Source organism: Hemiscyllium ocellatum, chromosome 4 (genome assembly GCF_020745735.1).
Source record: "Hemiscyllium ocellatum isolate sHemOce1 chromosome 4, sHemOce1.pat.X.cur, whole genome shotgun sequence".
Lineage (NCBI taxonomy): Eukaryota > Metazoa > Chordata > Chondrichthyes > Orectolobiformes > Hemiscylliidae > Hemiscyllium > Hemiscyllium ocellatum.
This window is the reverse complement of record NC_083404.1, coordinates 124,918,395-124,934,739: the sequence shown is the minus strand read 5'-3', so window position 1 is coordinate 124,934,739 and position 16,345 is coordinate 124,918,395. Positions and strand designations below refer to the sequence as shown.

The 16,345-nt window shown below is 40.7% G+C and overlaps 1 protein-coding gene across 5 annotated transcripts in view; it reads right to left on the bottom strand.

The window, feature by feature from the left end:
* Nucleotides 1-16,345, bottom strand: part of LOC132815087 (receptor-type tyrosine-protein phosphatase mu-like) — an 888,844-nt gene that overhangs the window by 603,698 nt on the left and 268,801 nt on the right. For all 5 annotated transcript variants that reach the window (XM_060823829.1, XM_060823832.1, XM_060823830.1 and 2 more), the window contains exon 3: nt 4,999-5,270. In XM_060823829.1, the coding sequence (XP_060679812.1) occupies nt 4,999-5,270 (272 nt within the window). The remainder of the gene's footprint in view (nt 1-4,998; nt 5,271-16,345) is intronic.

Genomic DNA, 16,345 nt, shown 5'->3' with positions numbered 1-16,345 from the left:
TGGACTTGTTGGGCCAAAGGGCCTGTTTCCACACTGTAGGGACTCTAATCTAACCAGGAAACAGGGCAGTAGCTGGCTCACGCAGATACCTTGTTCTTTCTGCTTCAGTAAAACAAGTCAAATCTGCCTTGCCATATTTCCAAATGCTGTAATGGTGATGCTACTTGCTGGTGAAGCATCAATTAGTAGAACAAACCACCCTTTTCTTAACTTCAGAGGAGCTCGTTTCTGTCAAAGGCAGTTAATATCAAACAGCACAATGTTCTAATTATGCACCGTAGCTCACATCCGTAACCCTGCTAATCATATATTTGTAGCTTTGCTAAACCCATAAAAAGTTGGCGTGCTGCAGGGTGTTAACTGAACAGTGGGAAAAAAAAATCAGTATTAAGAATAGCATCAACAGCCTGGAACTAAAAAGCAAGGTTTAACATCCAGACAATTGACCTCAAGCTCATGTTGAAATATACAAGGTTCTGGCAAGTTAATAGCTTTTCACAGCCCGATTTTCACCTTTGATCTACTATTACTCACTTTCCCCAGGGACAAGTCTTTATTTGCCATTAATACCCCTTGCAGAAGTGAAGAATATATTGCAATTCTCTGGCTAAAGACTTTGTACAATTTGTTCTGATTTTGGGCAGTCAGGCAGCCACGTTAATGCAAGGAGCAATGTCGCAAATGAGTTTTGCTCGGTCTCACAAGTCAAAATGGAATTAATGTAACGTTGACTATCACTCCATTATGAATCCGGCCATACTACATTTTGCAGTTGTCTCAGTCTTTGCTGCAGGACCCCTAACTGTTTCTAATTTACATTAACCACTGGAGGTCATCAGATCAAATCCTTCCAGCGGGCAACTGAGAAAATTGAATTCAATTATTCCGGTAAGGTGCAGAATTATAAAACAAAGTAGAAAATAAGTCAGTATGTTCAGTTCTGTCCTTTGTCGAAGAATAGCTGCTGGCTGGAGGAAACTGGGGTCCCCTTTGAAACCCATGCAGCACCAAACCTGACTTAACTGTGTTACAGCACTGTAGTAACAAACCTTTTGCAAAAGATATATCAGGCGCCACACTACCCCATCATGAATTCAGTGTTTGGGAAGTGTTAAGTTTTTGTTCTGATAAAGAAAGGAAAGCTTACCTCCAAATGGAGGATCAGTTGTCATCCTGACATCATGAGGAGGTGCCCATGGTCATTGACCATGAGGAGGTGCCCATGATCATTGACCAAGAGGGTTTACACAGGTCACAGCAGATAGCCAGCTCCCAAAATAAAAGATACCAGCAAAGGGTAAGTGGGCAGAGAAAGAAAACTGCATGATCCAGGGCACCTTCCTCTCCATCAAACCAAGGGAAGACAAAGAATGTTACCACCAAAGAGTACTGTCAAAGAACTGCACAACACTGGGGATAAACACTTCATCACTCTTTGACATTCAACCTACATAATTACCACAGAACAAAAATCAACTCAGGTAATAGGATGGTGAAAGAAATACTGAATTAGTCAGAAATGGTGCTGTCTGTGTTGTACGGGATGGTGATAGGGTCCCAGCTTGAGATACTGACACAAGACATTAGTGGTGAAAGAGTTCGAGGCGATAGTCAAGATGTAACTAGAAAATTATGTCCAAACAAACTGTGAGAGTAGGACAAGGGGGTATGGGTTCAAATTATTGAAAGGTAAGTTTAGAACTGAAGTCAGCAAGACCGGGCTCATAAAGTGACTGACATCTAGAGTAGACAATGGAAATATTTCAGAAGCAGTTAGATGGCATGATGGAATTATTGTAATGTCTTTCTGGATGAATTCCCTAAGACAGCTTAAATTGTCTTCTCAATTGTATCTGCCATGTGAACTTATGATGAGTACATTGTATTGCCATTATCGAGTCATTGAGTCATACCTCTGAGTAGCTTTATCCTTGCTTTATACTTTTGGCTTCAGAAGTTTTGATTATTCTTGGTGGTGAGCCCACAGTGCCTGGCCTTTAATATGCCTGAAACCCGTGAATATAATTTGGACTATTTATAATGAATATTTAGTTATGATCTTGTTAAAGTGAACATACTTGAACAGGGAGTGTTAACGTGGAGAGTGGGGTCAGAATAAGTCCTGAATAAATAGTCACTCAGTATTGTGTCATACCTGCTGGCTGGTGCAGGACAATTGCTGTCTGATTAATTGCGGAGAAAGTGTCCCATTGCCCACTCCTCAGTCTGCTTTAAATGGACGACATCCATGAGAAAAATAGATGGGTTGACAGCTCTTTGCTAAGTAAGCCTGACACTGTGGGCAGAATCGTGTTGGGGCCATGTTTCAGAGTGTCATAGATATCTACAGCACACAAATGTGATGGTCAAAAAACAAGCACCTAAATATTCCAATCCCATTTTCCAGCACTTGCCCGTAGCCCTGTGGGCCTTAGCATCATAAGTGCACATCTCAATATTTCTGAAATGTCATGAGAGTTTCCGCCAATGCCACCCTTACAGGCATTAAGTGGACAAAAAGTGTTTCCCTCCCATCTCCTCGAAACCTTCTGCCCTTTACCTTAAATTTCAGTGAGAGGGGAGCTCCTCATTAGCAGCAGAAGTGCTAGGCAAGGGAAATACTCTATCTCATCCTGGGAAGGCCTACCGAATCACATGCCAATCAGGAATTGATGGGGCGACCTGTGACCTTTGCCTGGATTCAACATCCTGGGTAATGGAAGCTCCATCCAGTGAGCACTGCTGGCCAAACTGAGGAGGCCATGGTTTGGGGTAGAAGCACAGTAAGCAAGCTATGTGAAGGGATTGGGTGTTTTCACATTGTGGGTTTCAAGGATGTAAGGCAATGGGGTCAGAAGCAAGGGCAAGAGGATGGTTTGTAGCAAACATATCCACTGCTCAAGGTCCAGTCCATCAATAGGTACAGTTTGTGTTTGATTAAGGATCCCATGTGATGAACTGCCCACAGGGCAGCATGTATTAACAACACCAGATGGGAACAGGTCTGTTTGCAGTTAGGGTAATCCCAGTGATAGGGTACTGTCAATCACCATTAACTGGTGCATTCCTGTTGGTAAATCCTGGACTAATCAGAGTCTACTCACCTACCAATCAGCACTGTCCTTTCACACAATACAAATACCGCTTTCCTTTTACAGTGGTATTAATTGGAAATTGTTCTAGTGAATGCAAGATGGAAATCTTTGACAAAATCACCTTTCTCCAGCAATACTCAAGTTCTGTACCATCAAACGAACGTTTCCATCAATGCATTTAAGGTGAAGCTAACTAACGGCATGACAGTGAAGGGATCAGAGTGATGTGTTGATAGGGTTAGATGAAGAGATGTGGGAAGACAATTGCGTGAAGAATCAACACCAATTGTGCCAAAAGGCCTATTTCCGTGTTGTACACTCAATGCAAATTCAATATTTTTTATGTTATTCTGTGATTGACCACATGGAGGTGCTCAAGAGCATTATATCCAATGGTCAGATTGACACAAAGACTGAGAAAGCTAAAACGGCAGTATCTCGTCAAAAACTGGGTAAAAGGGACACCAATACTACTCTCATTCTCTATTGGTCATCAGACCAAAGATCCCAAAACAATAGGAAATTAAATTAGCAACTAAACTAACAGCGCAAATTCCAAATAATTTTACATCTCATAAATATTCAGAAGTGTTCTCACGTAACAGGAGCAGTTCACTTGCATTGAGTGAATATTTGTTCTCCAGATTGACTCTTCTCACCAGTATACAGGGCAAATTGCAGTCACCTCAGGGAGATGTTGTATCTATTATTCTGCAATTTATTGAATTGCAGGAAATTGAAAGCAACAAAAACAAACTAGCAGCAACTACTTCCTCATCAGCAGATGGACTCAGAGTTAAGTTTTTTCACAATGTGGCACCTATAAATGTTGCCCGTGAAAGAAACTCTGTAACGTGCGTTTCCCTTCCCACTGTAAATGAGACTCTAATCAACTCACACAGCAGGTGCACAAACACTCAAAGAGCTTCTCAGAATGGACTAAGAAAAATGACTATTGTACGTGTTAGCTGAAAATGTGTTAATAGGCCATACCCAGCTCTCAAACAATTTGAAAGTCATTGAGAATCTCTGATTGCCTTACTGCGAGATTGCGTATTTTTCAAGCTGTTGTTATTCAATGCTTAATAAAGATTGGTTAAAAGAGCAGTTATGTTTGCAAGCTTAGTCGTTCTATTCATTTTAAGCAATCACCACACAGAATGGACTATGACAGATTGGAGGGACAGTTTGATTGATGTCAAACAGTGTGAGGATGACACTGAGGAGGGTGATGTATACGATCTGAATTCTGACAGATCATTATACTTCTGAACGCATCCAAGACATTGTTTTCTTTTCCACATTCTCCCTTTCCAAAGGTAATCCATCACGCTAGGCTCAAATTCAAAGTAACACCAGTTCTCCAGTCCCTCACACAGATGGCCATCATTCAGGTAAAGTGTAAACAGTGAGGGGCTGGAGATTCACAGAAACACAGAAAATAACAGCAGCAGTTGGACATTCAGCCCTTCGAGACTGTTCCACCATTCAACATAGTCATGGCCGATCACCCAACTCAGTCTTCTCACTTTCACCTAATACCCTTCAGCCGTTAAGAACTATATCTAATAATTTGTTGACAACGTTTAATGTTCTGGGTTCAACTACTTTCTGCAGCAGAGAATTCCACAGGTCTACTATTCTCTGAGTGAGGGAAGGTCCTTTAATTCTAGGTAAATATTCCTGCAGCCAGGAGTAGTAGCAGTGAGACATTTTACTCTTTCTCACACACAGGGAAGTCAAATTCAGGTTTGGCTCCCTTATAGAGAGGTATATGAGAGAGTATACGTGCAATTTATCAAAACTTTCTACAATTTACCAATAGATGGTAAAGAGTCAACCTGTATTTGGTAGTTAGTTAAGAAATCCCAGGAAGGACAGATGAATATTTAGTGTGTAGTACCTGATAGAAATTGGGCCAAAAAGTACTGATGGCCAACTCGGCTCTGTTCCAGCTTCTTGTTGCCATTCCAGACACATTCCAGATTGGCTTCCCCAGGGGACCATCATTGACCTTCACGTAAACATTTAGTAACCCAGAGTTGGCCCCGTCCTTGGCAGATAAAAAGTAATGGAAATCGATGCAGTGTGTGTCATTCTCTTTCAGTTTCGACAGCAGCAGATGGGCTTTTTGTCCTAGTTGTTGTCCAGAGGTGTTAACCATCATAAAGGATCCTGTGCAAAAGAGGTGGAAAATGAAGCTTATTAGAGGCTGTCGCTTATAAAATCAAATCTGCATTGTGAGCATATTACACTGATACAACATATATCAGAAGACAAAAGTAAATAATCACTTTACCTAGAGAAGCAACTTATTATCTTGTGTGTGCAGGTCTGTTAAATGATCTAAAAACTATGTGCAGCACTCTCTCTATTCCCATTTTGCAGAGAGCCACATTGGCAATATAAACTACTGTTATCGTGTCAGACTTTTATTTTAGGATTACTTTACATGCAGCAAATCAATGTGTTCAACTCAATAACAACACACATTTTCCTCCTTCTGCTGAAGGTATGAACTCTCGCTGAGTTTTAATATGTTCTGACAGCCCATACAATCACCTAGGTTCTGTTTTACACAAAACTGAAATGCATATGAAACCAACAAATATCAGATCCCTGATAAGGACAAGCTGAATTTATAAATAAGTCTTTTCCAGAATGCTGCTTTCAGAAATTTGTAAACCACCCTTAATAATTGACTTGGAGGTGCCAGTGTTAGACTGGGCTGGGCAAAGTTAAAAATCACACAACACCAGATTATCATCCAACAAGTTCCAAATAAGCCTGTTTGACTATAACCTGGTGTTGTGTGATTTTTAACTTAATAATTGACACTGCAAATGGAGACCACTTCTTCTGGCCCAAATGCTTTAAAGGGGATGGTTAGAAATACAAAGGGATCACTTAGATTTTTGCTGGAGAATTAATTTTATGTGATATTTTTAGATTAAAACATAGCTTGTAGAATCTTGTTGAAGTAAGTGCTCTCTGTAGAATATTGACAATCAACTCAAATCTCCTCGACTATATCTACTGGCACTGTATGAGATTGCCTTGGATGTTTCTAATCTTTGAAGGAATAAATCTATCTGTTTGACATGTTCACCTTTTTCTGCATTTGTAATACAGTTTGTGTCATGAGACCCACTCTATGGAATGCCAAGTTGATGTAGGTTTGTTGCAAAGCCACGAGTGAAGGTCATAAAGGAGATGTAGATGTAATGGCTTTTCTCCTGTTCTCATTTCCGAGGCTTGAGCCATGGACCTCTCCAATAGATTTGTCCACATTTCTGGGCAATTTGCTGCAGTGATTTATCTCCGCCTTCTGCCTTCCCACTCTTACTCACTGCCAGACTGCAATCCAAAAGTTTTGAATTTATTGTGAAGCACTCTCTGAAGGCTTGAAAAGTAGTGTACAAATGTAAGATGCTTTCATTCTGTTTTCAGGGGTTATAAAGATATCCAATAGTATCAGAATGTATTGTTAAGATAACTGAAAATTCTCAGGAAATACATTAATTCCATATTGATAATTGTGCACTAAATGATTTATTAACTATGCACAGCACTCTCTCTATCCCTGTTTTGCAGTGAGCTACATTGGCAATATAAACTATTGTTATTGTGTCAGACTTTTATTTTTGAATTACTATGGCACACTGTCCAGATGCTTCCTCCCACTGCTTATTGGCTCCCTACGCTCGAAAAAATAATACTCCAGAATAAATAGGTACTGCTATCTGAATAGAGAGCCAGGTTTTCAAACACACTCAAACAATTAACAGGAAAGGAGGCTGAGAGGTGCATAGGCTTGGAATAGGCTTCAATAATGTCAGCAAAGAAAAGCTGTTCCCATTAGCTGATGGATACAAGGAGCAGCTAAACATAGACTTGATGCAGTGGGCAAGCGGGGGTGCATGGAAGAATGCTTTTTGCACAGCAAACGCTAATCACTGGGAACTTGCTGCCCACAAGAAAGCAGAGCTAATTAATGATTTCACATGCAAATTGGATGGACATTTGATTGAAATAAATTTGTGGCTGCAGGTATAAAGCAAGCAGAAGTGAATTACTAGAATAATACTTGTCATGAAGTAATGGGTCAAATGGACTTCTTCCATCCAGTAGCAATTCTAATTCAATGACAATTGATCGGTGTGAAAATATAAGTTTACAGAGGAATATAGACAGGTGAAGTAACCAGGCAAAATTTGGCAGATAGAATAGAGTGTGAGACAATGTGAGGTTATGCACTTTGATAGGAAGAAGAGACAAGCTGAATATTAGTTAAATGGAGAAAGACTGGAGAAATCTGCAGTGCAGAGGGTTTTAGGGGTCCTTTCATATAAATCACAAAAAAAACAAGTATATAAGCTCAACAAGTAATAAGAAAGTTAAATGGAATTTCAAAGGGAATGGAGTCTGAAAGTCAGAAGGTCTTGCTGAAATTATAAAGGCACTATTTAACCTCTCAAAGCAAAGTGCTGGAGAAACTCAGCAGATATAGCAGTACCTATGGAGAGAGAAGCAGAGTTAACGTTTCAAATTTGATATGACTCTTCCTCAGAACTGAAGTCTGAAGAAGAGTCATGTTAGACTCAGTGCATTAACTCTTTTTCCACAAATGCCGCCACACCTGCCGAAGTCAGACCACATCTGGAATACTGTGGACAGTTTGGAAAGATATACTGACATTGGAAGCAATCCAGAGCAGCTTGATCCTGGATAGGGGAGGATTTTTCTTATGAGGAGAGTTTGAGTGGGTTGGGCTACATTCATTGCAGATCTGAAGCTTAAGGATGATCTTGTTGAAATATTCAAGATTCTTTGGGGGCAGTATGGATGCTAGGTGAGTTCTTCTTATGGGCATGTCCACTACCAGAGGGCATAATCTCAGATTGAGGGGTGGCCCAGTTAGGGCAGAAATGAGGAGGAATTTTTACTCTCAGAGGACAGTGAAGCTGTGGAATTCTTTACTGCAGAGTCCTTTTGAGACTAAGGTATTGTGTGTATTCGGGTTGAGATAGACACATTTGTAATTAGTGAAGGAATCAAGGCTTACGTGGACAAGGCAGGAAAATGAGGTTGAGGATTACAATGACATCGAATGACAGAGCAGACTTGATGGGCTGAATGGCCTACTTTTGCCCCTATGTCCTTTGGTAATTGCACATAGTCCAAGCAAAATGGGGGTTAAATTTGTCTTCAGCAATAGTGGGCTGTCAGCGATTCTGAATTGAATGCTCCAAGTTCCTTTGCCAACTGTCTGAAAAATAGGCTGTTGACGTGCCAGCCCTGACGATGAACCAATATCCCAATCAAGATTAATGCAAAAATATTTAGATCACAATTCCTTCCTATTTCAGATTCCATTACTTTGGTATCATTATTGAATACCTGGGAATGGATAAGTCAAAACAGAATAGTGGAATGGCAGTTTTTTAAATTATTTTTGACATGCAGTTGTTTCTCCCCTGAACTGGTGGCAGCCATTCTCTCATTATTTGTTGTGAACAAGCTGAGATAGAGAATATTGGCTGGCTGTTCAAGGAAGTTCCGCAATAATAAAGATAGATACCGTCCTTTTCACAAAGGACATCATGAAGCAACTAATTCAACTGGGAATAGTGTTCAGGAATGCCAAGCTTAATTCAGAATAGATTTCCCACAACCACACCTTCCATGATGAGCCAGTTCATAGGCCAGAGAGCAATACTCAAGCCTAGACATAAGCACTGAGTCACCAGAGGTAGAGATTACAATTGAATGTATATCAATCATCATGTATACCTAGCGTTGATATTGGGTAATTAAACAGTTCTGTCAAAGCGCTGGCATGAAATCAGCAAATACATCCGGATTCACCTCAGTTCACAAACTCAAATAAATTTGATTCCCTATTGGCAGTGGCTCAAGTAAACTTACCGTCATTGTGGGGTCAGCCAATGCTGCGACACATCGTGGTTTAAAGAGAAAACCAACCAGCACCTTCTCTAATCAATGATCAATGATAATAGATAATGAATGGCTTGGCTGACATCTCCCTACTACAGATAACAAAGGAGTAATTCCACAGCAATACAAATTCTGTCATGGTTAAAGATTTGCTTTGGCTGCCCTACTTTAGGTAGGGTGTCAAGGCAACGAAGATGATGCAAAAGAGATTTATTAAGACATATTCAATGAGAACTCATTACTTTCAAAGGGGAAGCAGAGAACTGTTAGGAAAATAATTTTGAAAGGATGTGGAGAATAGGCTCTGGAGTGTTCCTTTAGAGTGCTGTCAGCGATGCAATGATCCAAATGATCTCTTACCATACTGTAAAATTCAATGAATAACACAGTGTAGATTTCTGAAATATATGTTGGAATGAAGACCCAAACTATTATTGTTTTCTGCTCACTGTATTGCAATTTACTGTCTGAATCTATTCAGACTGCTCTAACTAGGCATGTATTCTAATTGTAATATCAATAGAGATACAGCTTTTGATATTGAAGCATTCCGTCTCCGGAAATTGAGCTTATGAAAGCTATATGTAGCTGATGAAAATATTTATTTCAAGCTGTACTTCCTTTCCAATGTGCGATCCTCTTAATCCAAAAGCTCTTAGATTAAAACAGCTTTACCTCGCATGACCATTTCATTTCTTAGCTATTCTTAAGAAGGTTCGCTACCTTAATGGAAAAACAATTGTCTTTGATTTACTTCGGAACCTGTCAGTAAATCCTCTGGGGAGAGAGAGAGAGAGAGAGAGAGAGAGAGAGAAAGAGGTGGTAGGGCATATGTGCCAGCCACAGGCATAAATCTGCCCCACATAAATAGATTGGGGATGTTATCAGAAAATTAAATTGATGCTGTACCTTGTCACATTTGTGAATCTTGCTCGAAATGAAAATGTCAATGCAGTGACATAAGTTGTTTGTGTTCCTTAGAGAGAAGTCTATTAAAAAGAAAAGTTGCCTCAAAGTTATCCTTCAGACATGGAAACATAAAAACATGGAAACTAGGAGCCAGAGTAGGCCATTCAGCCCTTTTAGCCTGTGCTGCTGTATATTATGGTAATGGTGATCCTCTATTCCAAGGTCATATTCCCGTTTTCTCCCCATACCTCTTGATACTTTTAAAATCTAAAAATCTCTTTCTTGAATGTACTCAGTGACTTGGCCTCCACGTCTTCTGTGATAGAGAGTTCCATTGGTCCCCTATGCTTTGAGTGAAGAAATCTTTCCTCATCTCAGTCTGAAATGGTCTACCCCACATCTTGTGACTGTGTCCCCTGGTTTGAGACTCCAAAGGCATTTTTTTGAAAACTAACATGTGATAACACAACTCCAAGACAAGTGGGACTTGAACCCAGGCCTGCTGGCCAAGAGGGAGGGACATTGACTTTGTGTCACAAGAGGTCTCTTAACAAATAAGCCCCCAAAGCCCCCTACTCCTTAGTAAACTAAAAGATCTTGGATGGGATGTCCCCTAATGAGTGGAGCTTGTATATCGCCTTAGATAAAAACTTGAAGAGAAACCGATTAGTTCATGCCGTATTCAAACAGACACATAAGGTCAGCGAGCTTAACTGGTTGCCTTACAATTTGGACAGCAGAAGAGCCGGTTAAATACTACACAAACTGGCTGAGGCTGCCACAAAGGGTCTGTCTTCTCAACGTTGCCCCTTGCCTGAGGTGTGGTGGCCCCCAGGTTAAAGTCACCACAAGGTGTTGCTGTCTAACAGGAGAGCAGCCAATAGCCCTTCTGACACGATAGGAAGTTAATTATTCATCAGGTATCACATGTAATATGTTAGTGATTCTCTGCTCTCAGTAAACTTTTCTTTACTTCTCCAACGGAGAAACTGTGAGGCACCAGGAATTTTTTGACCAATTTCATAAATCTTCAGATGATGAATCAAAAACATTGCGTACTCATTAGGGGAGTTATAGGAGAATGGAGGAGAGTGTAACTTTGTGGAGATGTCATGTTTAATGAAACTGACAGCCTCATTGGCAACCAACTGCTGAAAAATAGGGCCACTGGTGTCATAGCTGGCCAAGATGAGGTCATCTCCTCTTTGCAAGTTCCCCAACTCACGAATAAAATTTCAAGTATTAACTCCACAGGAGCAAGTAAACCATTTAACCATCAAGCTTGCTGTGCCATGTAATAAGATTGTGGGGGGCCTGATTAAAGAAAACTCTGAAAAAAGAGCTAAACTGGATTTGGAATTTTGTTTCTCTCTCCACAGGTGTTCTCCAGCACTGTGTTTTTATGATGGCTGACCTGATTGCAGCTGAACTTATCCATCCTGGCTATTCCAATAGCTGTTAACACACATGATAATCAAAAAGCTGTCCAATGTCGCCCTGAATGTATGTAATGACCCAGTCTCTGCTGCTCAGTCATGAGAAGAATTCAAATGTGAACACCCTCTGAGAGCAGAAATTCCTCCTTATTTCCTTCATAAATGAGACACCCTTTATTTTGTGCTCTTTCAAAGAACAAGCCCGGGGTGATGCTCCTCTGACCTGCTGCTCTGATGTACCATTCCACAATAAGGCTGTTGTTTAAGGATTTTGAGGGAAGCTTCTTGGATATTGGAGGATTTGTAGTTAAAATTACAGATGACTTCCACCTAACCTGGTGTCAAGTTAATTTGTACAACCTCTTTTGATGGGGAAAACCAGGAGGATAATAGGACCTCATTGTACTCTTAGGTTACTTCCTGAATCACAGAATTACTATGGCACTAAAGGAGGCCATTTGGCCAATTGTGCTTGCATCGGTTCTATAACCTCATGCCAATCTCTTACCTTTACTCCATATCTCTGCACACCATTTCTATCCAAATAAACATCCAATGTCCCTCCTAAATGCTTCAATTGAACCTGCCTCCACTACATTTCCAGGCAGTGCATTCCACACCATAATCACTCAGTCTGTGATAAAAAAAAGTCATTCCACACTTCACCCTTGCTTCATTTGTATATCACATTCCAGTCCCACCATGACTTAAGAAATAGGTTAGCAGCTTTGTTGCTATTTTCTTCTGAGGCAGGATCATTTGTGGTTGGGTGAGCAGTCTTGGAGGAGATTGGGTGAACTACATTATTAAAGACAGGGTTGCTGGAGTATAAGCTCTATTCAAAGAAACCTTTTTTCACATGTAAATAAATATGGAATTAGGATTAGACACGGGGTCCAGGCTATAGCTTCGATTCTGTCAGTGCTGACATAGCTTTCTATTTCCATTGTTAACTAATAGCCCTTTTCTCGACAGATAAGAGCAGGAATTACTCCTCCACTTCCCACAGAAACAGGCTGCCCCACCTGCACTGGGTTGACACCACACAACTACCCTGACCCTATCCACTAAAGCCTTCTCAACATGGACCTGTCTCCCCCATTGGGACTACAGGACAGTTAGTGACAGTGTTGCACAGGAGGTCTCTTGAACATCACGTGAGGTGGGGAGTGCAGACTACAGCCTGGCCCATTGCACACTGGGTTGCCAATCTTCTTGGATTGCCGTGGGGTCTCTGATAAATTAAGAATAAAAATCCTGGGTAACCCTGTGGAAACGGGGGTTATTAAAAAAAGAATGATTGAATTTGAATGCTTTTGTTTACTAGTTATTACAAGTTAGGTTTCGGTTTAAAAGAAAGCTGTTAAACTAGGAATTGAAAGTGATGAAACCTCCAGGAAAATGCCAAAGTAGAGTTAGCAACCCTATTGTATAATGTTATCCACTTGAATAATTATAATTATTACAAAGCAAGCCAGGAGGCAGTGAATAAACCTGGAAATATAGGTTAATGTTGTTGACCAGGATATTGTACAAATATTAACACAGGATTATACCTGGGAGAAAGACTAAAATGTCCTTACTGATCTGCAATCAATGCTAATGATTTTTATCTTGATTTTTCAGTTGTTCAACCTGTGCCATTAAGTTTGATGTTGACAGCAACATCAAATGAACAAAATGCATTAAATGAAAGATTTAGTAAAACATATGGCTTGATTAGAAACGTTCACCGTTTTTGCTTTACAACATAATTTAGAGCAATATTATTAAGATTCAAATGTTAATAACCCCCCTTGTGCACAACTGTATTATATAAAGTTTGTTGTACACTGAATATTTTCAGCAACCTGTTTAAATCATTAAGTTCAATCTACATTGCATCTGGTCCACAGCTGAAGTACCATTAACTTTAAAACTCCCCTCAAATAAAAATACAAATTCATATATTTATTTTGTTCCTGGGCTGCTGCATTGGCATGCAGATTTGTTACAACAGAGCTGGTCTCAATCATTTTTTTCAAATCTTAAAAAATGTGTGATGTCTTGTCTCCCCTGATCTCATCTTCTCAAACGCAAACCGAAGACAAGCTTATTTGCTACTTTCCCATTTATCAGACTCTTCTACACTTTGCAATCCATATTACAGGCTTTGACTCCTCACCCTAGACCCTTGATGTCGGGAAAGTCACGATGGAGCAGCTATTAAAATGCATAACTTAGAAAAGTCATCAAATAAAAGTGTACACTTTCCACAGACAATCCTCTGGAAGCCTCCATAATTCAATCAATGAAATATTCTATCAGGGAGTTAAGGAACCGATCAAAGCTGCCTTTACATGAAACAAGGTTACAATCTCAATTTCATAAATGAAGTTTGCAGCAAAAGATTAGAGAGCTGCTGATTTTATTTAGGAAATGAAAATATGAGCCAAAGACAATCTTTCCGTCAGCCACAAGACACGTATTATACTCCTTTGGGAAATATCCTGAGTTGGTTGTATAAGGCAAGATAATTCATGTAGTTTTAACTTAATTGCTGTACTACATCTGTTTTCTCTTTGTTCTTAATAACTGATATTTTGTCAAACAATCCACTTCTGACGACTCGACCACTGTATTGTTCGCACAGCATGGTTGATCATATGAGTTGCACTTTTTTGCCTCAGTGCCGGTTGTATTGAGTTCTTTGGAGGGTTTGTCACTGCATGATCTCACCAGATTTTGCCAAACTCACTGCATTAAGGACCTACACTGCCCTACGGCATCCCTTATGTCCAATGTCCGCCCCATCATACCATGTTGCTCTGAGAAAAATTCGCCACTCAGCAGGTTTTCACCGATAGACCAGCACCACTTGTGCCCACGTCTACCCAGGCAAGCACCAACATGCAGTAGTTGACGATTTCCCCAGAAATGGTTGACTGGCGGAAATCGCTTTGAGGAGAGAGTACTGAAGATCCTGCTGGACTTGCACCTTCCCAAGGACCAGCAATGGAGGCTATAACATCACACCAGGCCAACCTGGTTCAAAGGTGGTCATCCAAGTTAAAGTAGGCTCAGATGAACTAGGAAGTAGATCATTGTCCTTCTCCACTCTGCCAGGGTGAGTTTCACCGTCTTCTCTCTGATATGTCACACTCACTTTGTCTGAACAGACCTCCCAATGAGGTTCATGTTCTATCACTCACATTATTTCCCTCACTCCAAAAATGCAAGGTATGGCAATGCAAGGCAGGGATGCTATGGGCATCCAGGGAGTTTCAGAGTGAGTGAGTGCTATGAGAGAGAGCAAAGAGCCCAGAGGTGCAGCCTGGTCCAGTCCTTGGGCCAGGTGTGTGCCCCTGAGCACAGTGTCCTTGCTGCAGTATTGCTGTGCCAGTTGCGAGTGCAACACTGAAATGCAGAAGCATCCTGTTAGTGGACCAGAGATATGCCATGAAGGTGAGTGTAGGGATATGTCCAACGACAAGCTATGGATGCGGGTTGTGTGTGTGGTCACTTGGGAGTGTGCCCAAGATGTTGCTGCCCGGTCTCCAATCTAGGCGACCCTTTGCTGCCATGATTTCTGTGAGAAGATTTCTCAACAGCTAGCTTGTGTGATGGGTTTGGGAAAGTCGCACACTACGGCGTGTTTACAAGACGGTTGACAATCAATAATGAGCATCAGTTGAGAGAACCTCACCAAGCTGCTTGAGAAAAATGAACAAGATGCATTGATATAATTCTGACATCAAGATGGACTTTTTCAAATATCTCACCCACATAACCTCACACCTTGCCACAGCCAACAGCACTCAGGAGCCCGGTACGACCCCACCCACTGTCTTCTCTCAACACTTACCTTCTACTTCTGTGTCTCTGAAAAAAGACAAATTTTGTTGAATATATTTGTCATCAAGACAATTTACAGGAATACCAGTTTAAGGAAGAAAAACACCAACTTAGACTGTCGGACAGAAGAGTGCTGAATTTAGTTGGCAAAGGGACTTTGATCTAGGTGGACAATCATATTCAGTGGCAAGTGATTCACAATGGCTATGACGGGGACTTTGATCAGCAGAGTGTTAGCATGAAAAATGCACCAGTTCACAATGATTGGCAGTTAACTGACAGGTTTTGTTTACATTTTAAACTAGGCAGATTAACTCTGATTGGTCAATGACTTGCCCTAAAAAATGAATTGGTGAATGGCTATCACCTACTTTATTGAATTGAAACAGGCGTAGTCCGTGCATAAATTGTTTCTGCCTGCATGTACTGATATTCGTAATCTCCACTACATACACGAAAGTGCACCACACTGTGAGCATGTTTGATGATCCTAATTTGGCGAAACAAAAGCAAAATACTGCAGATGCTGCAAATCTGAAATACAAACTGAAATGCTCAGCAGGTTTGGCTGAGTGAATTGGAGTTAATGTTTCAAGTCCAATGTGATTCTTCTTCAGAACTGAGAGGGGTTGTAAAATGGTGGTCCTTATATTTTTGACATCTGCAGACGAGGAGCAAGGGGAACAGATTATGTAAAGTCCCAGTGCAAAAGAGGCTGCTAATGGTGATGAAAGACAGAAGAGTTGTAAAATAGGTGTAAATTAAGATATGAAAGGGGGAAAATGGCACTCTCAGCTAAGACCAATGCAAACAAGCCAAGGCTGAGGGCATGGGATAGCTGGGGAGAATGTAAGAAAAATGGAGGTCAGACGCCATGAGATCAGACTCTGATGCTGTGGAATTCAAGATTAACCCCTAGAGCTATAAAGTGCCCAAGTAGTAAATGAGGCAACGCTCCCCAGCTTTGGATTTTGCTTCTTTAGAATATAGCACCAGGCCCAGGTCAGCAACGTTGACATGAGAGAATGTTGGTTTATTGAAATGGCAAGAAAGTGGAAGGTCACGTTCATTCCAACACACAGAGGTGCTCCATAAACTGGCCATTCAGTCTAC